Raw genomic sequence first — 25,964 nt, 5'->3', positions numbered from 1 at the left:
GATCTTGTTTTGAGTCAACAATTCCTTAATTTTGATGAAAAAGCAATAGTTCCATTAGCCGGTTATTTCACTTCTAACATGGGAAAAATGTCTTGATATAAGTGAAATCATCTCCCAAAGGAACTTTTTCAACAATATTAAAGAATTACTGACATAAAACAAGCTCCTATGTAGTCAAAAAAAGTTATCTGTAAGTTAGATTTGTAGTACTTCAAGTGTACTTTTATATTTGTACTAGAAACACATATAGAACTGATTAAAATCACTAAACTGAACACATCAACTAGATTTAATCATATTTTCGTATTTATTGATCCTCTCACTGAACAAGAACTAAAATAATCCTGCCAATACAGACAGTTTGGGTTTTTAAAAAAAAACAATTTGAAATTTATTGTGTCCTTTGGACCTTGTTCATTTATTTACTCCAGAAAAGACATCCACAGTTGGCCAACTTGCATAAAAACCCCTCAGTCTGGTAGATCCATTACACTTAGTCGCGTTACCTTTATCTGCGCCTCGCAACAAAAGTAGATTTAACAAGTAGATCGCTCTGAACTGATAACTGAGACACCCAGTAAAGCAGCCCTCCCTCTGGTGAGCTTTGTTTGACTAATACAGCCCAGGTCAGGCTGGAAGCTGGAAGAATAACAACACAGGATTACAAAGCTGCTCAGGTGCGCCATACACCTCAAACTCATGTCCACTGGAGCAAAGCTTCCATCTGATAAGTCAACACAATCACATAGCTGCACAGCACCGAGTTAGGCTTCAGCAAATAGGAGGCTGAGGAGCTGGTGAATTAAACCTTTGAGTTATCAAAACGCACTAAGATGCAACAGAAAAAGCAGCTCTTTGAACTGAAAGTGTTCAGAAAAAGGAAATGGATAAAAAATAAAAGGCTGGTTTAAGTTCTTTAATCTGCACTTTGGTATGAATATTACACCAGTGTTACAAACTGTTCTTTATTTCTTGTTTGATCATTTTGTGATTTTAGACTGACATACTTTTTTTCATCTTGTATGGAAAATTGGAAAAGCACGCTTTTTCCCTTTACAAAATCATAGTAAAGATTAACATAGAAAAAACATTTAAAATTCTAATGTAAAAAAATGCTAATGTAAACTTTTGAACGTAGCTCTGTGTCGTGTAAGCGGGCATGGGCCGGTTACTGGTATCAAAGTATAAAAGTTTTAAGAAGTTAAAAAAAGTTAATGGGATATAACAATTAGTCTTTTCTAGACCAACACCAGTATCTGGTATTGTTAGGGATCTGACTGGTCAATTTGAATTTTTATCAATTTCAATGTAATTCAGAAAAGATAAAAAAAATTTGCAGGTGTTTTGATAAAGAAAAGTACATGAAACAATTAATAGAGATTATGATATTCATGCATTAAATTATGATTTTTCTTCTCAAAATTGAATCTATGGATCAAAAAAATGATTGTCGCCTATACTATTAATGTATTTACTCAACAGAAAAAATGCACAAAAAATGTAACAGTATTTGAACAAGTAATTACTGAATTACACAACTCCAATCTCATGGACCACTCATAGGTGCAGCTGTAATTTAAACACCTTTTAATGAGATAGCAGGAAACAGGAGGGAGCAACATTAAGTTTTGAATGACACCATCTGTTAACGCCTCGTCTCCGCTGTTAAAGCTGAAAGAAGCGTAAAAACATTTTCCATAATCCTGGTTAAAAAAACAGGATTATGGAAATTAAAGGAATCCCACTTATGTCTTGTTATTAAGGTGAAGCTACATGTAAAATTACAGCTAGCAAGCTACAAGCAGCTTGTCTGTCAAGCAGTTGGCTGCAGGTTAGGTGCAGCAGCAGATAGCCCTGCTAATTAACCCAGTAATATCAATAACTAAATTTAGGAGGGATTAACTCAAAATATCCAGGTAAGGCTATCAAAATGAATGCAACTCTTTTTGTAGCTTTTTTAAAACAATATATTTGAGCAGAAGTAGGAATAATTGTTGCTTTTCTCATTTTAAAACAGAAAAGCAAACTACGTTCTGTTTTTTTGTTCCTCAGCGTTCTCAAGCTGAGAGAAACTGACACCGGTCCACACCAAGAGTCAAAGCAGGTCACTATAAAACAGAGCAGAGGATATTTTGATTTCAGTCTGCAGACTGAAACCCGGAGAGCTCAGAGAGTCAGCATGTCTCGGCATTCTGGTTGTAAATGGACCACAGGCTGACGCGCTGGTCCTTGGACCCAGCAGCCAGCAGTCTTTGCCTGGGTTCCTGGTGATCAGAGAAGGCCACGCTGAGCACCATGTCCGTGTGGTACTGAAGGACCGCCAGCGGCCGCAGCTTCTTCCAGCCGAACACTCGCACTCGGTGGTCCCAGCCCGCGGATGCCAGCAGCCGCCCGTCGCCCCTGACGCAGAGCTGAGAAACGCCGGGATTGACCAGTGTCACGTAGTCCTGCAGCTGCAAAACCACAGAGACAAAGGCCTTCAGCAAACAGTTTGCTTGAATAGAATGAGAAATATTTGCATTTGCAGCACCTTTGTGTGTTTGAAGAGTACATTAACAAGTAGTTTCTTTGAGGAGACCGTCTGATGAGAATAAAACCAAACAAACCGAGAATTCGAGGACGAAAAGCAAAAGTAAACAGAAAACACACATTAGTAAAATAAAAATTAGGTCAATAAATCACTAAGTCACTTCGCTCCAGGGAAAGCGTGGCCAATGAAAACACACACACTGAGATGCTATCAGCTGATACGATGACGGAGGTCCAGGCGCGAGGGCTGGAGGTCTGTTGAACCTGGCCGTAAACTCCCAGGACTCAATCATCGGCCATAAAACATTACGGCGCGAGAGCCCCGAGGAAATCTCTCAGAGTCCCATTATTTGCTTTGGAGTTAGCGCCGCTGGGTTGGGGCGCAGGAGGGAACTGGGGGTGGGGAAACCGAGTTACCTGTGTCACTGCGAAAAGAAAAGGAAAAAAATTGTAGAAGAGCTCTCGCTGAAAAACTCATTTGCAGAAACTCAGCTGCTTCAAGCGTCTCTGATGAATTACGTTCTGGTCAGCAGGTGAAGACTGCTGATGAATACGCTGGTGTAGCTTCTGCCTGCTAAAGATTAGCCACAGCCCCCCCTCGTCTCCCGCGCCATCTCCCTGTGATCTACTGTCCCAAGGACTGTATCAATCTCTCTAAAAGGGCAACTTTCTGACATAATATAACGAATGACTCGGATCGGTATCTGGAGGGCCTGCTGTGGCGGGGCATTCCTGCAGAGAGAACGTGCTCCTTCTGCAGCGCGGGGATATCTGCCGGATCGCTACATGGGCTGCGAACATCTGGATGTGGGAGCAGAAATCAAACTGGACAGCGTAAAATTGACTTCATAAGTTGCGTCTGGGGAGACTAATGGGCCTTGGATGGGAGGAGATGTTGGGAGAATGTATCTGCATGCACGCTCCCGTTCTGGGCAGGAACCCGTCCGCAAGCTGCATGTGGGAGATATAAGCCAGGTACAAGATGTGAATCAAGAGGAATGTGAGAGGGAGAGAGAGAGAGAACAGAGAGAGGAATGTCATTGATCATAGTAAAAAGAAAAAAAGAAAGAAGTTCAAAACAGTTAGTGGTGCCATTTTTCCTATTTTGTTTTTGGTAATGAACCCTTCCCTGTTGGTATCAGCAGCGTAAAACAGTAGCTGTGTTTCCATTGACTGTAAAATTGCGCAAATTGGAAATACGAAAAAAATAATCTTTAACAGAAACATTTCAATTTAAAAGAAAAAAAAGTTTTTGGATAACTTTTTTGCACTAGCATGAAGTGGATTTTTGGCCTCATCAAAATTAGTGTCTTTAGCAAAACTGAAAAGGAGTCACTTTTTATGCCTCAACCAGATGAAAAGATGAAGAAGGCGACAGGAAGTGGTAGAAAGATGATGGTGTGGAATGTTTTTTAATGACTTACCTTGTGAACAAACATATTTGCTTATTATAATTGTCTCTTAACTGATGTTGACACCGCAATCTGAGAAATGATGGTTTTTTTTTTACATTAGCGGAATATCAAAAAAGTTCTGCACATGTTTGTAATGAAAACAAGTGCGTGATCATATAGGCAGAAAACCAGATCCTGAGAGAAGTATGGTACTTAGAGTCATGTGATCAACAACCAGCTGCCACTACTGACGGAAAAGACGAAGAAGACAACAGGAAGTGGTAGGAGGATGTTTGGCACAGCATCTTTTTCAATGACTTATTGTGAACGAGCATATTGTGTGAATTTAGTAGCGTTTCTCATTCGACGGAAACACCGCAATTTGTAAAATTGTGTCCTAAGCAAAATATCAACAAAGTTTTGCACACATTTGTAATGAAAACTAGTGTGTGCCCATTCAGACAGAACAAGACGGGTAAACAGATCCAGAGAAAAGCAGGGGAGTTAGAGATTGTTCTGAGCTTTGTTATTACCTCAGGTATGTGGTATGCCCCTACCTCTCCACATCTGGTCTGCATTAGAGGCCTGATAATGATGGGTTTAAGTGTCTGTTTTTGTTTGTTTTGCTTCCCATAGTTTGTGTCAGGAAAAGGCATTTGTTTCATTTAAGGGTCAACTGCAGGCGGTAAATGGCTAATGATTGCAGTAATGGTCAGTCAGCGAGGCCGCCTCGTTAATTGTTTTTACTTTCTATCCAAGAGAGAGAGAGAGAGCGGAGAGGAAAACTGCTACTCGGAAGAAAGGTCGTCCTGTGTCATTATTTAAAATGAAAGATGCCCGTGTGCAGCGGCGAATGCAGTCCCCCCCGGCTGCTGCGTCGCTGTTTATTGGGGGATTTCTTGTGGCAACGGTCCCTGGACTAAACACACGAGGGGGAAACAAGCATCTAAAAGATTAAGTTACTAAATAAATTAAATTAAATGCTCTACAAAATGAACTTAGTAAAACAAAAAAACTAAACAGAAAAGGAAAAATGTGGGTTATTATAAGCTTGCTGTATAAAAGCATTAGAAAAACTAACATCAATCCAACATCAAACTTTTTTTTTCACATTGTATACCAGCCAGTATAATTATGCTCTTAGAATAAGACTCAACATATTATGCATACCCTTCACATTTGGAAAAAATAAGTTCTACTGCAGCAGCATAATCCCACATCTGACAGATGTAGGAAAACCCCAAACTTTCATTTGACATTTTTCAGTGAGTGAAAAAAAAATTCTTGCAATTTCTTTAAAATAAAGATTTATTTTTTATATTTTTACATTTTATATTTCACTTAGAAGATGAATAGGCAAAAGGATTATAGAAACTTATTTAAGCCTAGAAGAGCAATAATTAGGAAGTTTAACACAACTGGACCTGAGACACAGAAGGCTGCACAAGTTTAGTGTCTAAACTTATTTTGAGACTGTTTAAAAATTTTCAGTTGACATTTAAGATTTCTAAATAAAAGCACAGAGCAGGAAAAGTCAAATCTAGTTATCAACCAATTTTTTTTGTTATTATTTTTATCATCTTATGCCTACTATTAGCTCCTTGGATATCCATCTTTTTACTTAAACATTTAACAGACAAGCTTAGACTCTGTATAACTTTTTGCTGAGATAATTTGACTGTCTTATTTTTTTACCTTAGGGATTAAATTTGAGTATTGAAAACGTGGAGTTGACTAACAACCAGGCCTGACTCTGTTGGGCCGAGTGGCTGTAACAGGGACAAACGAACATCTTACTTCGTACTTTGTACTGCGTGTGTCACAGGACGCAAACACACACACACACACATGAATGTTGCAGGTTTAACTGTCCATTTTCCCAGAGATCACTTTAACGTAACAGCTGGATCCACAACACTCGCTGTGGGTCTACAAGTGTCCTGACACGAACTCACACTTCACCATCCTCTTTTGTCCCATTTCATTGGACTCGGCACACACTGAAGAAAGGGTGGCAGGTTTCAATCGCGCTCTGCTCCACTTCTCTTCCTCGTCTTGGCACACGTCTTGCTGTTAACGCAGATCCACTGAAACGTCCCGTCATCGCTCCCTCACTCGCGCCTAGCGGCCGGGAAGCTTTTTCGCAGGTATTCCCGACACGCCCTGTCCCTGAATCACACTCGGCGGAGGGGAGATTACAGCCTTTTGTCGCCCTGTCGGTTGACTCTGGCTGACGTGATATGAATTTGTGAAACAGGTGACCGGAGGAGAGAAGAGGAAGTATTGGGAGAGGGAAAACAATTAATATATTGTTTTTTTTATTTTTATGAAAGCTGCATTAGCAGAAGTGGGATAGGCCCTGTGAGGATGAGAACATCAGGACAACCATTCTATTTTGACAGAGAAACCGTACAGGTGACCACTGGGTGGGCATATTGTTACAGTCCCATTAAAAGATGAGGAGCAGGACTTCCTGTGAAGAACAGTCATCAGTTAGAGCTAGCTGTCAGACACGACCGACTTACTCTGGAAGTCTTCCTATTGCCTTTTACAGGCCACAGCCTGCATTTTTCTTTCTCTCTCTCCTGAACAAACTCATGATTGCACTTGTCCAGGCATTGAAGTGGGACAATTTGTTGCCATCTTTTGTTAAGATTAGTAGATAAAACAAGGCATCTGTCTCTTTAAGGAACTCCTGTTCTTTCTGAAGCTCCACATTTAGGAATTCATCACAGCACGGCTCCTCTATTAACCCTTTAACAACTGAGACGTAGCTCCTTTAATGAGCTCAGCTGATGTGCAGTTCCACCAGGTGTTTGCTAATTGCTGCTGACTAGTCTGAAGGAGCTGAGTGAGGAAGACACAGTTGGAAGGCTGCTCTGTGAGACGGTTTTCTTCATTTAATAATAACAATAAAAATAATTAATTATCTTTTATAATTAAAAGGTAACGGTGGTCCTTGGGCCTCTTGGTGTTTAAGGTAAAGCTACTGTATGAAACCGTGGGAGAAAGTTGAAAACTGTGTCTTGTTTCAATCTCCGTTCCTGGAATGGAAATCTTAATTCATGCTTTTATTTCATCTCATCTGAATTATTGGAATGCATTTACAAATCTAAACAAATCTACTCTTGGCCAGTTGCACTCTGTGCAAAATGCTGCTGATTTATTGCATTCTACAGGACTCGAGTGGTGGTGCCAATGTGTGACTTTGTAAAAACATAAAAATAAAATAAAATAAAGCAAACATTTATTTGCTTCTAAAGTATTAATGAACTCAAATTATATTCAAATTATGCATTTTGTGGGTTTAACAAGGAGTTAAATCCATGTATTTATATTATGTAATTTAACGGCCAGTAAACCCCCCCCCCCCCAACACCCAAATTGCCTCACAATCCTAAAAATGCCCAGTAGAAGGGAAACAGGGCTGAAGATGATGCTTTGTTACCACGAAACAATCTGAGGCCAGCAGGGTCACACGGCAGATAAAGGCCTCTGGGAGCCATGTGCAACACATTAACCTCCAGTCCTGTGCCCATCTGTCTTTATCTGGCCCAGATAAGCTCACTTCATAGACTTCCAGTGTCATTAAATCATAACTGCGCTGTTTTGTGTCAAATTCAGTTCCCTCCTGGATTTCACTAAAACCATCCATCTGCCTCGCCCAGCCAGCTCCACTGCACTCTGTTTGGGCTTTATTGCCGGGGTAATTTGTGGGAAGTGAGATGCTGTGGCACTTGCAGTCTCCCCGGTTTTTATTGCAGCCTCCCACCGTGAACTACTGTTCCCCTTACTGCAGATGTGTTTTTTGTTTGGCTTAGGGGCCTCCAAGGTTTTGATATTTTTATTACCTCTCGCAGGTCGTCCGTCAGAAGCCGTGGCCCGGACCTGCCACCCGGCAGGACCTCCACCCCGGCCACACAGAAAATACGTCTGTGGGAAGCGCTGAGGATAGCTGTCTGGACGTCACACTGAGCTGCACTTCGGAGTAATTTAAAAGCCCCAACTGAATCCTTCCCCTCTTCCCTTGTGCTTCCCCCCCCCCTTGTCATCTTCATCCTGGATTACATGCTGAATCAATATTTTGTTGCTTCAGCAAAATAAACCCCAATAACTGCTCGCCTCCTGTTTATGGCATACCGACTGAAATCCTGTGCCGTGTTTGTCTAGACACACATTCGGGGTGAGAAAATGGGAGCTCTGCAAATATTTCTAATTCGAGCGTTCATTTGTAAAAAGCCCTGGAAAGAATAATACCCCTTCGCTGGAGCAGGAGCCCACTATATCAGCCGTAGGTTCCCCTTGGCGTTGATTCATGAGGTTTGACTGAAAAATAGGAGCATTCCTATTTGCTCATGAAATCAAGAGAAAATACAGCTTCCAAATGAGGCAGAAAGTCTCTGAAGCAGGAGCTGTTATGTACAATGAATTATGGCACGAAAGCTGATGTGATCTCTTTGAGTGAGTGTGGAAGGGGCGGGGGAATGCGAATTTGGGACTCTCACAAAAACACACGTCAGTGTGAGATGCTGCGACGTCTGCAGCATCCAAGTGAACGTACGAACAATTTCCTCCTATATTACTCTTAAAATATCAGTTAAAATTTCCGATTTTATTCGCTGCACAAAGAGATTCCTCAGAACAACAACTGCTATTTTTGAACATATTAACAAGGCCTATTGTGAGACTCTGTCTCAGAGTGTCTGTGGGTGGTTTGAGTCTAGAGTGACAGCCTCAGTCTGGCCCTTGGCCCCTAGTCCTGCCAACACTGTGTAACCAGCAGCTGATTTATGGCCCCTGGAGTCCTGCTGAGCCTCTTCCTCTTTGGGCCCTAATGTTTTCCAAGCAAGTCGGGCGAAAGCCAACACTCTCCTCTCCTCTGGCGCCATTTATTCATTTATTCCACTCCATGGGATTTAGATGACCACTGGGCACAACAATCAGTTAGCAGGTAGTGAAGTCTGAGCGGTCATTGATTATTCATATTAGGAGCAGTGATGTCATGTCGTGTGTGAGAGAACAAGTTGTGGTTAAACAGGATTTAACTCATCTTTAGTGGTTGGCACCACTAACTAAAAGTTAGTTACATTAAAGCTCTAAAAACAAATATTAGTTCTGCTAACGCTAAACCGCTACACCAACCTGGTATTTAAAGTTGCTAATGCTAAAGAGCTAACTTTAATTAAAATATCTCCCCTTGAAAGACTATAATCATCAGTCACCAACTTCATTTTGAGATTATAATTGACATGTTCCACAATGTCCTTGGATATTTTGTTTATGTTTATATTGTTTTCTTTACTGAGTTTTATTTTGTTCTTGTACATTTCTTGTTTGAAATAAAGTTATGAGGAGAAAAAATAGAGAAAGAGAGGAAGACAGAATGTGAGGAGAGGAAAAAAGTAAAAAGTCTTCACTCTTTTCAAAATAAGAGCATGAATATAAATGTCCACTTGAAAAGTTCTTAATTGTCCAAACAGATGTTAATCTTTATTCAACTGAAAGTTGACAAACCAGCAAAGTAATTTAGTGCTTTATAATTCATCCAGAAAAGTTCAATTAGGGGAAACTAAGCACAGAAACGGTTCCAAGGAAGCAAAAGTGTTAAACGAAAAATAAGTTCCACTATTAGCGCACTAGCGAAAGTATGCTCACCCATGCTAATATATTAAAACAAGGACAAACCCTTTATGGACTTCAGTTTATTTGTTTTGTTTTACTTCCTAGCATGGTTAGTATTACTGCAGCAAGCTTAATATTCTGACCTTCCTCCAAACATTTCCACTTCAAAAATGTCACCTGACTCGGAGTTTGAAAGCTCAGTTGAATAAAACAAACCCACTGTGATCTGTTGGAAGTGTTGCTCTATTGCAGCAAAATACAGTTTCAATGTCCTTACATCTGCTTACGTCCTTGGATTAATTTTTTAAGGAACTCACTAAAACTGAAAGTAGCTAACACAAAGGTCTTCTTCCCACAGTAATAACTTCCACACTGAGGAGAGCTTTTGTTGGTACAACAAAATTGTTCCTGCTTGTCAGTCATTGTTTACAGTTGGAGGTGAGAAGTGGAAAATGTCCCGCTACTTGATGGTTTCTTTGTGCTTCTCTAATTCATAATATTAAAAAATAATTTAGCTAGCTGTAAGTAATGCATAAAGTTGATACTGAGACGCTGATGCTATACTGTGAATAAACAAGGATATCTATGATTAAAGACGAGAAGCTGAAGGCTCAGAAACTGATGAAGGGAATAAAAATAAATGTATAGATGGTAACTGCTAACTGTAAACGGTCAAAAATGATGAATAAAGGGATTGGATAAGTCAGAAAGTAGCAACACATCTTCAGGATCTCCAGAGCTGCAGCCTAAACAACAAACACGACCAGATCAGCCGGATAAGCCCCGAGCCTCCTAACCTGTATGTGGTTCTGGCCGTCCAGCATCCATGAAGAGAGCTGCTTCTCGCAGGAGCCCGATACGCCCCTCAGACTGCTGGGGTTAAAGGTCAGGCACATGACGGGCTCGGGGTGGGCTTTGACACGGCTCAGCTCGGACCTCTGGGTTACGTCCCACAGCAACAGGGAACCGTCCTCGTATCCAGCGAACAGGAGCGGTCCGAGACCCGAGTCAGGCTGCAAGAGAGGGGAGGAAGACGGGAGAGAGGGAGGAGGGACAGCAGGAACGGAGGGAGAGCGACGCAAGTTAAGACGTGAGATGAGAACGGGGGTTTAGAAAGCCATAAAAAAAGAAAAAAAGAACTAGTGTAGTGCTGGGAGATGAGAGGAGCAGAGGTTATCAGTCTGGAAGCTCCGGCTGACACTCAGAGACGTTGTGGCCTCCATTCGTCAGCCAGCTGCTCTCTGCAGCACAACAGTATCATTCTATCCATCATTTGACACTTTTTGTCGTCTATCAATGCACAAAATGCAATTAGTATTTTAATCTGCCCTAGTCGGACTAAGATTTTGACATGGTAGACCTTCAAATTTGGATGTTTTTTTGTTTTTTTTGGGGGGGAGGGGGATTTTATGTCTTAAGGTTGTAAAATAATGTTTCTTTTTTTAAATTGAATCCCAAAAAACTTACAGCTATGACTACAGCGAAAGATTGGTCTCATGCCACACATTTCAGATTTTAATTACAAAAAAATGGGCAATTTTGTGCTTGTCTGTGGCATAATGTCAAAAATATTTAAAAGACATGGGCGCCTTTTAATACTCCCTGTAGCAGTGAGCGATATGGAGTTAAAGTTTTATCATAACATTTTGCGACTTCATGGCTTCATTAGAGTAATCAGAGTCTCACAAAAGCTGCTCTTGAAAAACATCCCTACTTGTAACACCAGTTAGAAGTACATTTTGTATCACTGAAATGCATTATAAGAACATTTAAAGATATTTTCAAATCTATTCACACACCTTTGTGGGGAGGAAAATAGGAAAAACAACAACCTTGATCATGTGGACAGCTTCAGCTTTTTTAAAAACATAGTTATTTGGAATTCATCATGACAATGTTAAATCAAAATCACGATAAGGAATTTATCACGATAAATAATAAACGATACGATAAATGCCCACCCCTTATTCCCTGGACAGTATATGACCTACAGGAGAACAAGCATGAAGCACATCATGTATTTCTATTAAAAGGGTATATCTTGTGCAGTTATAAGCACATGGTAGAGTTGAGATGTTATCTAATATAAGTAAATAATAAAGTAAAGAGTAATTCAACTGACACTGGGAGGAAAAGACTGAAACAGAAAGAGTGAAAAGAGGTTTAGGATTCATTGTAACACCATCGTCTTTTTCTTGAGGTCCCAGTTTCTTATGAATAAACAGAAAATAAAATAAAAACACAATTTCTTATGTTAAGTTTGAACACACCACAGCAAACACACACCTGGTCGGGCAACTGTCTGGACAAAGCCTTGAACTTTGTCGAGCCTTATGAAAGGTCAGCGCTAGATCAGGACTTCAGATGATCGAGGAATAAACTCAGATACTCGGCGCTGCACTGGCTCTACCTTTTGCTTTTAAAATAACACCAGGCCTTAAGAAGAAGAAGAAGAAAAAAAAAAATCCCAGTACCACGCAGAAGCCAGGAGGGAAAAAAATTTTTTCCATATGTGCACGGAGACCACGTCAGCCATTTTTCATCCATGTTCAAGTCCTCTCCTCTGTTAACGCTCCATATTTCTCCTCTTCCAGCTTGAAACAAATTATAGACAGAGTCGTGTACTCCTTCCAAACACATCAGCGGAGGACGAACACGGAGGGATTATGAAAACAAATAAAAACAAGTGAAAATCAGTGGCCCCCCGTCCCCTGCTTGCCGGCAGGGACCGGGCCAAGCGATCCAGAATGGGGGCCCAGCGTTTCACTTAAGCGAAGGACCTCCTTGATTGATGATGTCATGGGTCGGAGGTCGGGGAACCCTGGGTAGACACCTAATTCATTATATCCTCCACAGGCCTTTCTACAAGAGGGCTCTCTCTGCTGGAGTGGGGCTGGGGCACTGGGTGGAGATTCATCACAGGAGAACAGCTGCAAAGAAGAAGAGAAGACGGACCAGAGGACGGCAGCGTGCCGGGGAAACCGAAGAGGTGCAGATTTTACCCAAGGTTTCACTGGTTAAAATGAAATTAGATTACAACTCTTACAACAAGAGTAAGAAACTGCTGGTTTCTTTTACATTAAAAAGAAATGTCTGAACTGTCAACTCAGTGGGAATGTTTGAAGTATTATAATCGTTAGTTGCTCTGACGGTTAATCGGAGAAGAAAAATTAGCACATTCTACAGATTTTTCATTTGACTACTTAAGTCTTTTTAATTGTATATTACCAAATGCAAATGAACAAATACAACAGTTCATTTCATTTCACTTCATAAACTGCAATGACAGCGTAACGTCATTGAATTTGAGCGGGGCGAAGCTAAAGCTGTGCCATGTTTTTATCTTAAGTCCAAAGCGTCTACGTATTTTGTAAAGTTTTGGCTTAATTAATGCTTTGAGTGTTGTTTTGACATATCCTGTCACTCAAAGTGATGCTAAGACATAAAACTAATCTTCTTGTTCAGCTTTTAATCAGACACCTCAACGTTCTGGGATAAAAAAAATAGGCCAGTGTACGGGACTGATCACCACTTTATCCATGTTTCCATGTTTCCCTCTTGGTGTGACGTGTCTTTGGTGATGGCCAGTGTCGGTTGTGCCAAACATGTCTTTCAGAATTGAGGCACAAAAGTTTAAGTCTGGTTTCTTCAGATCATAACATTACTTTTAGAAGATCTTAGTCAGGCTTAGATATTTTCTTTGGAAGCGAAAGATTCTGTTACACCAGAGATATGGAGAACACGGGATATTACCGACACATGCAGAACACATCCACCGTCTGACAGAAATTCCTGCAGCTCTTTCAGGGGTTGATGTTGGGCTATTGGATTGACCAGCCTCCATTTATTTATTTATTTTTTTCATTATTTTTGAAAGAACATCCAGTTCTTCTAATGTTGCTGTTTAGAGTTTTTTATGTATTTGGTTCAATTACTAAAGATCATCTTGACTGCACTAAATAAAGCTGTGGAAGTTTGTTTTCTCTCTTCCGTTGACTTATATCTTCTTACGACGAGATCATTTCGATCTTTCATAGCTTCTCTGCAAATGATGTCTCTGCCAGTGCTGGGTAGGACACTTTAAAAACGTTTACATTTAGTAGTTATCAAGTTAGCAACTACTAACTATTAAAGTCACTTAAAGTAATGTATCTAATTACATTTTCTTCCCTTTTAATTATTTGGATTTTGAGCATTTTTAAACCAGTCATGGCTGGTTACTGTTGTAAATTCAGGCTGCTCCGTGATGCGATTCACAGCTGTTTGAAGGGAGCTGGATCTTAAAGATCTGTTCAAGAACTGTTTTAATGAATCGTTCCCAAAAAAAAAAAGTATTTTTTAAAAATGTTTTTAAGGAGCTAATCTCTGTGAGATTTCTAAATCATGTATTTGAGGATCTGAATTCCTCTCAAAGCCTCTGATTACTCTAATATTGTTACACGCACACGCACACACACACACACACACACACACACACACACACACACACACACACACACACACTGCTAGAGAAAGATGCTGTTCTCTCCTCTGGTTCTGGTTCTATTTGAGTCATTTTAGCAGGGAAGGAATCCCTGATAAATGAACTTCTTTTAATTATTTTGTCCTTCTCATTTAGCCCTGTTTAATGGCTCTGAGAAAACAATCCTTCAGTTAACTGAATAAACAAACAGTATATTTTGTGCCACAGAGCTTTCCATAAAACTTTAGCGGAGCTTAGCCTTTACTGTCACCCTGGCATGTTTTTGCACACTGAATAAATGTGTGAATTTGTCTATCTGCTTATGAAGTACAGATTATAGAGCAACATCCACCTTAAAAGGAGAAAACATCTGAAATGTCTTTATGTAAAGGTGAAATTTGACCACACAACAGCTTATAAACGTATCGGTTTCTCACTAAATAATTTCTGTTTCATTTACTTACTGTAGCCAACTACTGTTTTCTTTGTTTATGCACTAATCTTCTGTCTGTGCAGTGGAGTTCTTTTATTGTTCATAATTTGAAAGAAAGTAAAAAAACATTTCCAAAAAATTATATGAGGTAGTAAATAGTAACATTTAACATTATAATCGGTATTTCGTACTTCTCCAGACTTTTTATAGGCTATTTATTTACACCTCACAGGATTTAAAAAGTAGAAACGAATAAAACCAAAGGAAAAAAAAAGTAAATATAAACCTTGATGTAAATTGAATAAAACATGATATAAGGTAAATAAAGAGATCTCAGTCATGATCACATTTTAAAGATTTGATCACCTAGGAAAGGGATAGATGGATGAAAGATAAGTTGTAAGGAGTTTTGTTCTTATAAACATTAACATTTTTTAAAATTTAAAGCGATTAAAAAGGTTGGCTGCAGAAGGTGACACAAGCAAATGCTGGATGGAATAAACATATGTTAATATGAAGGTAATTGTGTTTTTTATTTTTTAAATCTAAGGAGAACCAGAAATGTATTTTTTAGGTCCAAGTGAAAACGTAGTTCACTTTAACCCATGAACAAGCCTGAGTTGTTGATGTCGCGGCGCAGGCCTCGGGCGGGAGCTGCTTCCACATAAGGAACCAATCGTTTCCTGTGGTCGTCGTTCAGCTCCCGCCACCATGTGATGGCCACGAGGCAGCGAGGTGATGAGCTCAGAGTGATGGATATCTGTAAAAGGAACATTTCCTTTTTCCCAGCCGGCCTGCGCTCACATCAGAAGCCTCGCACGTCGTACATCACCACCGTCCCCGCGGCCAGGGCCCGGCGTCCTCGCGCCACTCAAAGCCACATGTGGAGCCACTTTTGATTGTTCGCTCCATCAAAGCCGATTCTCCTGAGTCGCAGCCGATCAAATGGGGAGGGATAAAACAGCATACACCTCGATTTTTAAGATTGAATCCATTCCCTGGAGTTCTTTTGCATTTTGTGGACTTTAATGAGTTTTACTGGGTTTTTAGGTAACAAAGTATATAGCGGTGAGAGTAATTGATGTACATGGATGCTGCACCACATATGGTTTACATACCGATCACTGATCTTCAGAAATGCTGACCTGCCGATAACGATTTTTTTGTCTGAAAAAACAAAAAAATTGCTAAGGTGAGACTACTGTTAACCACTGATGTACAGATGTGGTGAAAGGGTCTGTCTGTCTGTCTGTCTGTCCTCTACCACAGCAGAGCAAGAGGCTTTTTTGAAGGCCTTAAGCTGGATATTGTTTTTTTTTATATAATTATCGGCCGATTGGTGATTTCCCAAAATTAAGGAAATCGGGGCCAACTTATCTTGAAAATGACATGGGAAAATACACATTTTCCTTCAACATTTAGTGCACAGTTATGCAGTAGTATCATATTACTACTCCTAATATAATATTCCAATGTAAAAAAACAACAAAACCATATAAATTTTATACTACGCTGTTAATCACGTTTATGATTGTAAAGTTACAAAATGTGAAAAATGTTCCTGGATTGTGAAGACTTTTACCAGGAATTGCATCTCCAGCACTACAGCAGCATTTATTTTAAGAGAATAAAATAATACAAAGTGAAACAGAACAATATTGTTTAATGCTGCTTTGAATAAGTTCTGCTTCACAAAAGGTCTTGTAGGCTGACAGTAAAACTTCTGGTGAGTCTGTTTTTAGAAATAAGAAGGACCATCACTGTTAAATGACAAGAGGTGGATGATGAGAGGGGTGACGGAGAGAAGAAGTCATTGTGGGCGGGGCCACTGCCTCCAGCTTTGTGGGTCAGAGGAAGAAGTGGGCAGCTCATAAACATTTGACGTGGAGAGACGTTTCTTTCTTTTGACTTATTAAATGAGTGAGTTAGACAGAGAAGGACGGATCAGTGTACAATCATAAAGTATGTTTTCCACTAAATAAATGTAGCAGGGGAGTAAGCGTGTGTCTCTTCAGGAATCCCCATAAAATGATTTAGAGTCACCTGAGCCTGTTTAGCTTTGAAGTCAGGCAGCTGCCTGTGCTGTATTACATTGATGTTATATCATTTATAATCCTATAATTGATCATTTGGTTTCTTGGCACTCAGCACGGAGGCAGCACCGGTTCATAAATCAGGAGACGAAAAGTAGGCGCAGCAAGCAGAATCAAAGCAAAACAAAGAAGGTTTTGGAAACAAACTCGTCGACACGCTGTGAAACAGACCGTCACCTGTTTGTGTGCGTCTGTTTTTTTCTTTTATTTTAATAGCGCTCGGATTGAAAAGACGCAGGCCTCCCGGAAGCCTGCCCAGCCGTAGTTTTAAACACGATAAGCAGGGTTTTCATTTCTGTTGCCTGTAAACTTTAACAAGCTCATAAAACGCACACAAAAACAGGGAGTCTCTAACCACGGTCCCAAAACTGGAAAAAAAAAAAAAAAAGAAAGAAAGTCAATAATATCCGTGAAAATAATCATAGGATCACATTAATGAGAGGAAAATAAAACAGCTCAACGGTGTCCACAAAACAAAACGAAACAAAAACGTTTTGCTCAGATCAGATTGGATATACAGCTGCAGGCTGATATATGGATGTGAACCCACGGCCTTTCCAAACGCTCTAATTACAGTGTTGGGACTGGCTGCCAGCTGAGAAGCAACGCATGGAAAAATGGCCCGGGACGAGTCGTTGAGCCGTAAATCAGACCGCGTCTTCTGCGTGTGCGATTTCTTTTTTTTTGTTGTTGTTGTTGCTGATTTGTCTGTTACTGCAGCTCGTCGTGTGATTTGGAGCAATCGAAAGAAAGCAGGTTCAATATAGACTTAAACAACCAGGAGAGAAAAGGTGTGACGGCGCCAGAGCTAGCTTACCTTCCACAGTTGTAGGCACATGACCATTCCCAGCTTCGTGTCTGGTGTCAGCGTGCAGACCGAGTTCTTACTGGGCATCTCGATGATCTTGATCTGTGGAGAACAGATTCAACGTTTCAGGTGGGATTCATGCCTGTGTGCTAAAGCTGTAAGCCTCATTTCATTTTGGAAATTCCTACATTTTTTTAAAGGATTGGTATTATGTAAGATAGACTTCTTTTTTTTTTTTTTTAGCTTTATCTTACAATGTTATTCCCTCATCAGAAACATACTTGGAGTTTTGCTTTGATTCTTTCATGCAGATTTGAGAAATCCTTGAATCTCCCATGACAACCATTCCAGGGTGCTTAAACGCTCTCTCGCAAAGCGATATTTATTTCCACAAAGCTCCACCTCGGAGGTGCAGCGGGGCTCCTCCAGACTAGCGGCAGCAGCAATTAGCAAACACCTGGTGGAACTGCTGACGTTACCATGCAAACCACTTCTCACTCCAACGCTCCTCACAACGGTTGTAAACGGGATAATGGAGGAGGACTGCTGTGAAAGAGTAGGAGCCTCTTAAAGAGACAGATGGTTGTGCTATATAATGATGCTTTGTGCCTGGAAAATACACAACACCCCTCCTTTAAATACTTCAGTCTAAACCAGGGGTCCCCAAACTTTTCCCTGTGAGGGCCACATAACTTTTTCCTTCTCTGGTGGGGGGCCGGAGTCAGTTTGTAACAGAAAAAGTGTGACGATTGCAGGAGTGCCTAAATGTAAAAAAGTATTGTTCTCCAGAAAGCACAATCAAATAACCCTCTGTGGGTTCTTCACAGAATAAATCCAGGAAGGATTATAGTCCGTATTTTCCGAACTATGAGCCGCACCGGACTATAAGCCACAACCCCAAAGTTGTTTTTTTTTTTAAACCAGTAAACATACATATATAAGCTTCAGATATCTCTGCCGCTCCAGGTTTTCCACAACGATGCAGCAGCATCAGAGGGAGGCGGACACCCAAAATTTGAGTAATAACAGGTCAATTGAATATCACATTTATTAGGGTTGAAAAAGAAAAATTTGCCAAGTTTAGATTTAACTGAACTGATTACTGTAGTTTCCAAACGGTAACTGTAATAGTAAAGTGCTGATCCTTCGTGTCTGCTACTAGCATGTGCTAAATGAAAATGGGCGCCTTCTTCTTCTTCTTCTTCTTCTTCTTCAGATTTCAACAGCAGCTTGCATTCATTATTGTTGCACTACTGCCATCTATTGGATCCTAATATCTATACCTCAAATTCTCATGATGATCCCAGTATTATTTAAAAAAACGAAAAATCTTCTTTTTCCCCTCAATGCGATTTAACTGATCAACAACATTCTCAAATTTCAATTCCCTATTAAAACCTAATTACGCTTTAATGGGTGCTTTCTTCTTCTATTTCCAATTTTGACTTCCAATGATTCACTTCCTGCTAAAGAGCCCCCTGGTAGTTGAAGAAAAATCCACATATAAGCGGCTTATAGTCCGGGAAAAAAAATCTGAATGCTCTCTGGTATTGTTCAGGGGGCTGGACCAAATGTGGAGGCGGGCCAGATCCGGCCCGTGGGCCGTAGTTTGGGGACCACTGGTCTAAACCAAATTGTTGCATCCAGCTAAAAGACCTCAAAGTCTTTTTAATCTGCACAGTAAATAGTGTAAACTTTTTCACATTTTCTCAGGTTAAAAACATAAACATTCATGTATTTCATTGCAAATTTCTGAGCTAGAACAACACAGCAGAGCATAATTGTGACGCAGAAGGTTAAAGATGCACGGGTTGGTGTTTGTGGTGTGAAGTTGTGTTCAGCAACCCTGAGTCAACAACTTTCACTGCAATTACGCTGATATTTTTGTTCATGCTTTGGTGGACAGAGTGTCAAGGAGCAGCAAATTTCAAGCTTAGCTGCAGGTTTTTTTTTTTTTGTTGATTTTAGGTCTGGACTTTTGACTGGGTCATTTCATCGTAGCTCTGGCTTTTCACCCAGTCTTGCTTTCTCACTGGAAGTTCAACATCCTCCACATGATGCTGCCTCCACCATGACACTAATGTGTTTTCTGCCACACATTGCAATCTGAGTGTAGGTCAAACAGTTTGACTGGAGCTCCATCTTCCACTTGTTTTCTGTGTTCCCTTCATGGCTTGTGGCAAACACCGATCAGGACTTCATATGATGTGTTGGATAAAAGCCGAGATTTGTGCTGCACCTCACTAATAATAATAATCGCACTGCAAAAACTAAATCTTACCAAATATTTTTGGTCTAGATTCTAGTGCAAATATCTTAGTTCACTTGAAATAAGACAAAGCTAACTTAGAAGTAACTTTTTAGCAAGAAACAGGAGCTTGTTTTAAGTCAACAATTGAGAAAAAGTGGCAGATTATTTCACGGATAAGCCGTTACTTTTTCATCAATATCAATAAATTATTAAAACAAGTGAAGCCGACATCAGAACACATTTGGTTGCACTGTATTTTATTTAGCAGTATTAAAGCATAAGGGATGGTAAATTCAAACAGAATTACAGTACGTGAAAAATAAATAAATTAGAAAAATATTTTCTAACGTTTCTTCTGCTTCACAATTGTACTAAATCGTGTGTTGGTCCATCGCACACATTTTGAATACATTACTTTGAAGTTTGTGGTGTGGCAAAATATGAGAAGGCTCAGGGGTTATTAAAACCTTTATGTGCACTGTATTTAGCCTAATTAAATTCAAATTATTTTTGTATATTTACCTTAATGAATCTGTCTTCACGACTGGAGGAAAGCTGCATATTTTGGGGGTTAGCACACTTGCGGGTGCAATATCTGTTTACAAGGTGCAAGTTATAACCTGCCTTCAGATTTCAAACATCACAGCTGCAACCAGAATCATGTCATTATAATTACAGTTTTTTCTTTTTGTTTGTTTTTTTTTTATTTTTTTTTTTTAGACTTCCACAGATCATTCTACCACCAGCCAGCACTTAGCTGTCTGTAATCCATCCAGCTACAGCCTGACCCGGCGACATGAGCCCCCGAATCAACTTCTAATAAAAACGATGGAGTGATAAAGTGTGCGGGTCTGTACCCACATTAGGGGCAAAACTAACTCCTCCGGCTTCCTCCCGGCCGACGATTCGCATATTCATCGTCATTAGGCCTCACGTTAAACAGGCCTTTAAGGGAGTGATCTGTATTTTATCACTAGGCCACATCTGTCCTCCATGTTTACCTCTGCGTGCCTGACAAAGGGAGCTTTTAAGGCTCCTCTGTGCCTCAGGTGATCTCTGTTCTTGTGTGGCATCGAACTGCCCATAAATAAAACACTCACGCTATTAATTAATGGTTCTGCCACAGCAGTTATCTGCTGCTGGCAGGAATGTCAATGTGAGCAGTAAATAGAGAAAAAACTCCCTCAGTAGGAACTTTTTGTTTTGTCTACTTTCATGTCATATATCCAAATACTGACCTGTTTTGGGTTTGTTTTTTTTTTTTTTGCACATGGTAAATCACGCTATTGTGCGTGCTTATTGGCATGAGCCTGTGCATTGTTTCTGCAGAAATTCGTTAATGAGGGTGTTTTACTTGCACATGCATGATAAGCATCTGTCTTGGTCCGTTATGTCTGTGGAATGGGGTGGAGATGCCAAATGACAAAAAAAAAAAAAAAAGGAGGGCTGCAGTCCGTTTTGGTCTCCCCTCAATGGCTGCATAGGTGTGCCTCTGTCTGTGTCTGTTGGGACAATAGCATTATTGAGGTGCTGGGAGTCACAGGCGCCCCGCTGGCCGGGCATGCCGGACCCGGGGGTTAGCGGAGGCACGTCTGACCGGATCAGGTGACCGCCCCCGGCCCTTTCAAGTTGCGCGTAACATGAATCTGGAGGCAATAAAAGATGGCTGAATGAGCTTTTGGCTGCCTTCTCCCCATCCAGTCTCACCTCTCAGACAGTGGCTCCACACAAAAACCGTACAAGCTCGCGGGCGTCGTGAATTAACTACGAGACGGACAGAAGTGTGATCTCATTCCAAGTTAACTTCTTTTTTTTTTCTCCCTGTGCAAAGCAGACGCCTGGATTATTTAATCAATCAAAACGGATTTCGTCATTTGTTACCGTCTGAAACTCACAATTTAGCTTACTCTCGTAGGATCGCTGAGGGCTATTAGGTGCTTTAGACAAGAGCATTCAATAAAAAGGAAAGTCACCAGCTGCGACCGCAACCGACCGATATTTAGCTCCTGGTCCAGATTAAATTCTTCCACAGAGGTTTAATAAGGAAAACATTCTGATTACTGTTTGACAGTTCCTGGCTTAAAATATTAGATTTACAGTGTTGGTGAGAATTTATTTAGATAACAATCCCTTGGTAAATCGCAGAGAAGCCGCACATTTTTGGTAGCAATCAACAAGCCTATGGCGCGATCCTGGTTAGATGTTTAAGAACTTGTATGAATTGGAGGAGTTCATTTAAATTGGTTGGTTTCCAGCACAGAAACCAATCAGTGTTCAAATATTTTCAATAGGGTGGAAGTCCAGGTCACTCTAGAAGTCTATTAGCTTGTCAGAAACCCCATGATGATGCTACCACCACCATGCATGACATTTCGTCTTTTACTATGACTAAATTGGGTTATCTTTGACTCGTGAAACCATGAAACAAGTTTTGTAAAATTGCATTTAGGCTTAAGCATCAGTTTTTGTAGCTGCTGTTTCTGTTTTGGCTGACAGGCAGTTATTTAGTCATAATTTTACTGACAAAAAAAATTACAACAGTTTTCAATAAAAAAAAAATCCTACCTGCAAAATCAAATCCTGAAAGAGGGGAAGTGTGATATAAATGCTTGACAGTTTTGGTAGGTTATGTTTATGTGTCATGTTAAGTCTTGACAAACTCGCTCGCATTCCTTGAGCGGATTCAGAAATAAGAAAGCAGCTCTTGCTTAGACATACAGTTATCCGTTAACAAATAACAGACTACAAGCCAAAAAAAAAACAAAAAAACATTAGTTTTCAGTATCAACAAAGAAACTGTTGACAATTCTTTTGCACTAGTGCACTGCTTATTACACTAGTAATAAAAGGATGCATGTTGCTAGAAAGGCTATATTAGCAGCTAGTTACCGCTAGACTTAACCACCTCAAACTTTAGAAATACCCTTTGTGCCTGACCTCTCACCTCTTCGGTCTGCGGTCCAGCAAAGGCCAGCAGGTAGCTGGATGGGCTCATTTCCAGCACGGAGCACTGACAGAATCCAACACTGCCTGTCCACACGGAGTCCAGCGCCTCGCTGCGGCCTTCTGTCAGATCCCACAGGCAGACCCGCATGTCACGTCCCTGACTGCTCCATTTACAAAGAGAAGAAGAAAAAGGGACAAAAGCTATACTTATTAAGACAAATGGATAGTCAACTTAAATTGTCACTCTGAGATTTAAAAGCATTTGCTGACAGTAGTCTATGCTTTACTAAATAAATTCTTAAATTCTGTCTTCAGAGTCAGTACAAGTCGACACCAAACAGTTCAAACACTCGGCTTTTTATGAACAGAGTCTTATTTTACAACGTCACTGTTGGGAAAAAAAAAAAAATATGCAAAGATAGCCAAACTGCACTGGAGTAAGAAGTATGAGTAACTGATTATCTTTAGGATGTTTGCCTCTAACCAAAGCAAAAAGTCCTAATGTGGTAAAGCAATAGGAACAGACAAAGATAAAGTTTTACAGGTGGGTCCAGCAGCAGGTGTCTGAACCGACCAATAGGAACGGATCTTGAGACTAACCTGATGAGAGTATCGTCTGTCCGCAGCGTGCTGACCCAGATGACTGAATTACCTCCATGACCCTCCAGAACCCGCTCTGCCCTCCGGCTGTTCAGGTTCCAGATGTGGACGGCGCCTTTTGCAGACCTGCAAAATTGTGCAAACACCTGGTTATTTACAAAGTCTCTACTGCAAACGTACAAACACCAGATTTATTTGTTTTATTCTAAAAAATACAGAGGTTTTGTCAATGATCTACTGAGGTATAACATAAAAATGTTTTTAACATTACTCAACTCACAGCTCCACCCACAAGTTATTAGATAGGTTTTTTTCTTTAATGCAAAATGCATATAGATCTAATAGTTATTTAACTGCAGTTATTAATATGTTGCTCTTTCAGCAAATTACCTTTTTCAGTGTCTGTAAAGTCCACTTTATGATTGGATTCCTGAATTAGTTGACACTTATCTCAACAATTGATTCATCGCGATTAATCTAATTAATCGTTTCAGCCCTCATTGACTCACCCAGAAAACAGCAGGGGGGTGTCGCCTCCAGAGCAGCTGAAGTGGAGGGTGTTGAGAGGAGCGCCGGCCCCTCTTAAGGTATAAACGGGACATGGAGCTGGACGAGACATCGACCAATCAGGTGCAGGCCAAACACTGAAAGACAAAATTACATTGGCATTGAAAACATGCCTTGGTGACCGATAAAAACTGTGCTTCTGCAACTTCTGCAAAGCCCTCCAACAAAGAGACGAGATCAGCCAAGTCATTTCATCAACAAACAAACAAACAGCTACGACTTTGTTGTTGCACAAACCTCTAACAGAGGTTATCTGAGATTAGCTCCCTTTTGCCTTCAAGCTTTTGGTTTAACACAGGACTCGGCGTCTTCATTTCCTATTTTCTCTGTAAGAGCAACCACCCTCCTACCTTTTTTTATGATTTCATGTGATAACAACTCTCTTAGTCAACGCATCATAAATCAAAAGTCGTGACACTTTAATTACAGTAAACACACAAGAGATTGGGGCTCGTCATTCCTCTCCCGATCAACAGCCGTTGTCCCAGAGGCAAAGGTAACATCTCAGACTTTCATTTCGGTTGTTGGCTCGGCAGGCGAGGAAACCGAATCAACCACAGACACGCTGGGAGGAAACGACTCTCCTACGTGAAACTTGGTTTATTTTCTCATGCAAGGAACTCTTTGTGATTCTTGGTTAAATCCAATGTTTTTACAAAAACCTGTTTTAAAAAAATCAAGGTGTTGCACAGATTTTAGAGGCTGCATTCCTTGAGATCTTACTCCATCCAGCGTATATTGCATCTGATCACGACTGAATGAACTCTTTGACGTCGTGAGTCAGCACAGGAACAGCTAAAGTAAATCCGAAAGTTTTCTGGAACATTTTGAAATACGAGAAACGATATGAAATCATAAACTTAACCCTCATGCATGCGAGAACTGAGGCAAACGTAGAGGACTATGGCAAATGATACAAGTTTTACGTGTGTGGGGTCGGTTGGACCACATTTCTACATACAAGGGTTAATGTAGCATTCAGGTGTGCTTGGCAGGTTAAAAAGCGGCTTCTCTACGATCGGCCTTCCTGGTTTACTTTTACTCACCATAGGCCCCTGCAATCAGCAGACACTGAAACTGGAGCCTGAGGCATTCAGAAGCAGCTCATTTCAGGAGGTTAGTGGTTAAATTGTCCATGTCAACTTGTGAAGCAGAGAGACAGAGACCCCCGACAAGCCCGCCTAATTAAGCTCAAAGGACCGCAGTCACACAAGGACACAGTCGGTACGCCAGCTCCTCAAGAACGGGTACACAGTCTTCTGATTTGTTCTTTTTGTCGCCTTTTGTTCGTATTTTTTGGGGGGCTGTTGAGGCGTTGCACGTTTGGACAATATTTTTTCCCTCTGGTTTTGGATGATGGGCAGCAGGAAATACTTTTATTCTTAATTTTGGACAGGTGTTATGATGCGCAACTGTGGCAACACGGTGATGTTTTTACAGCTGGGAGCAACTGACTAGCATCCAAACAACTTAACTGATAACCTGAATGACGACGACTGAAAATCCCTGAAGTCTTGAAAAGGAGGTTTCATGGATGCAAGCAGAGAAAGGAAGAAGTTCAAACTCTCTTCCATCTATCAAAATCTATTCACACTGAGCAAGCATCAGACATCTGACTCCAACATCTCTCTGCCCATCTAATCAAACACAGATTAAAGAAAAAAAAAACAAAACAAAAAAAACGAGTGGCTAAAGCAAGCCAGATGGATTAGCAGTTCTTGCCAACAAATGATGACATCCAAGATCTTCTATTGTGGAATATCATCTCTGCTATCCAAATATTGAGTTGTCAGAATGTCATGATAGTCATTAGACTTTCATACAGTAACAGTCTTCAGTCAGAGTCCTGATTTGTTGCAAAACTGACTGCTACTGGAGACGAGTTATGACAACATTATTTAGTTTCTCTTTGGGGTGAATAAAGTATTCCTGTAGTTGAATGGACTTAAATTGAATGTACCCTTCCATAATTTTTTTAAATTCTAGAAAACCAAAAGTAACACATGCACAAAATTATGACTGCTTGAGACAGTAGTATTTATCAATGAGGACCAATCAATCAGTCAGTGGTGGGAAATGGATGGTTTTACAAATATCTAGGAATCCTACACAATTTTCAAGGCAAAATTCCATTTAGACAATCTATCCATCCGTCACACATGGCCGCACACAGTAAGTCCAGATAATCTTTTATTTAAAAATCAGGGTAGTAAACCTACAGGGAAACATATTACATTCGAGACTTTTCAGCCTGTGTAC

General features: G+C 40.5%; 1 protein-coding gene across 1 annotated transcript in view; it reads right to left on the bottom strand.

Moving 5' to 3' along the window:
• Positions 1-390: 390 nt before the first annotated feature.
• The window catches only part of gnb1l (guanine nucleotide binding protein (G protein), beta polypeptide 1-like), a 31,929-nt gene continuing 6,355 nt past the window's right edge, over positions 391-25,964 (bottom strand). The window contains exons 2-7 of the mRNA XM_088009077.1: positions 23,648-23,782; positions 23,139-23,264; positions 22,537-22,699; positions 17,351-17,443; positions 10,343-10,558; positions 391-2,453 (exon numbers count right to left, since the gene is read on the bottom strand). Of these exons, the coding sequence (XP_087865203.1) occupies positions 2,175-2,453; positions 10,343-10,558; positions 17,351-17,443; positions 22,537-22,699; positions 23,139-23,264; positions 23,648-23,757 (987 nt within the window). The 5' untranslated portion in view covers positions 23,758-23,782 and the 3' untranslated portion in view covers positions 391-2,174. The remainder of the gene's footprint in view (positions 2,454-10,342; positions 10,559-17,350; positions 17,444-22,536; positions 22,700-23,138; positions 23,265-23,647; positions 23,783-25,964) is intronic.

Source organism: Poecilia mexicana, unplaced genomic scaffold (assembly GCF_051168715.1).
Source record: "Poecilia mexicana isolate PSO_F unplaced genomic scaffold, ASM5116871v1 scaffold_9, whole genome shotgun sequence".
Classification (NCBI taxonomy): domain Eukaryota; kingdom Metazoa; phylum Chordata; class Actinopteri; order Cyprinodontiformes; family Poeciliidae; genus Poecilia; species Poecilia mexicana.
This window is presented reverse-complemented; position numbering and strand designations above follow the sequence as displayed.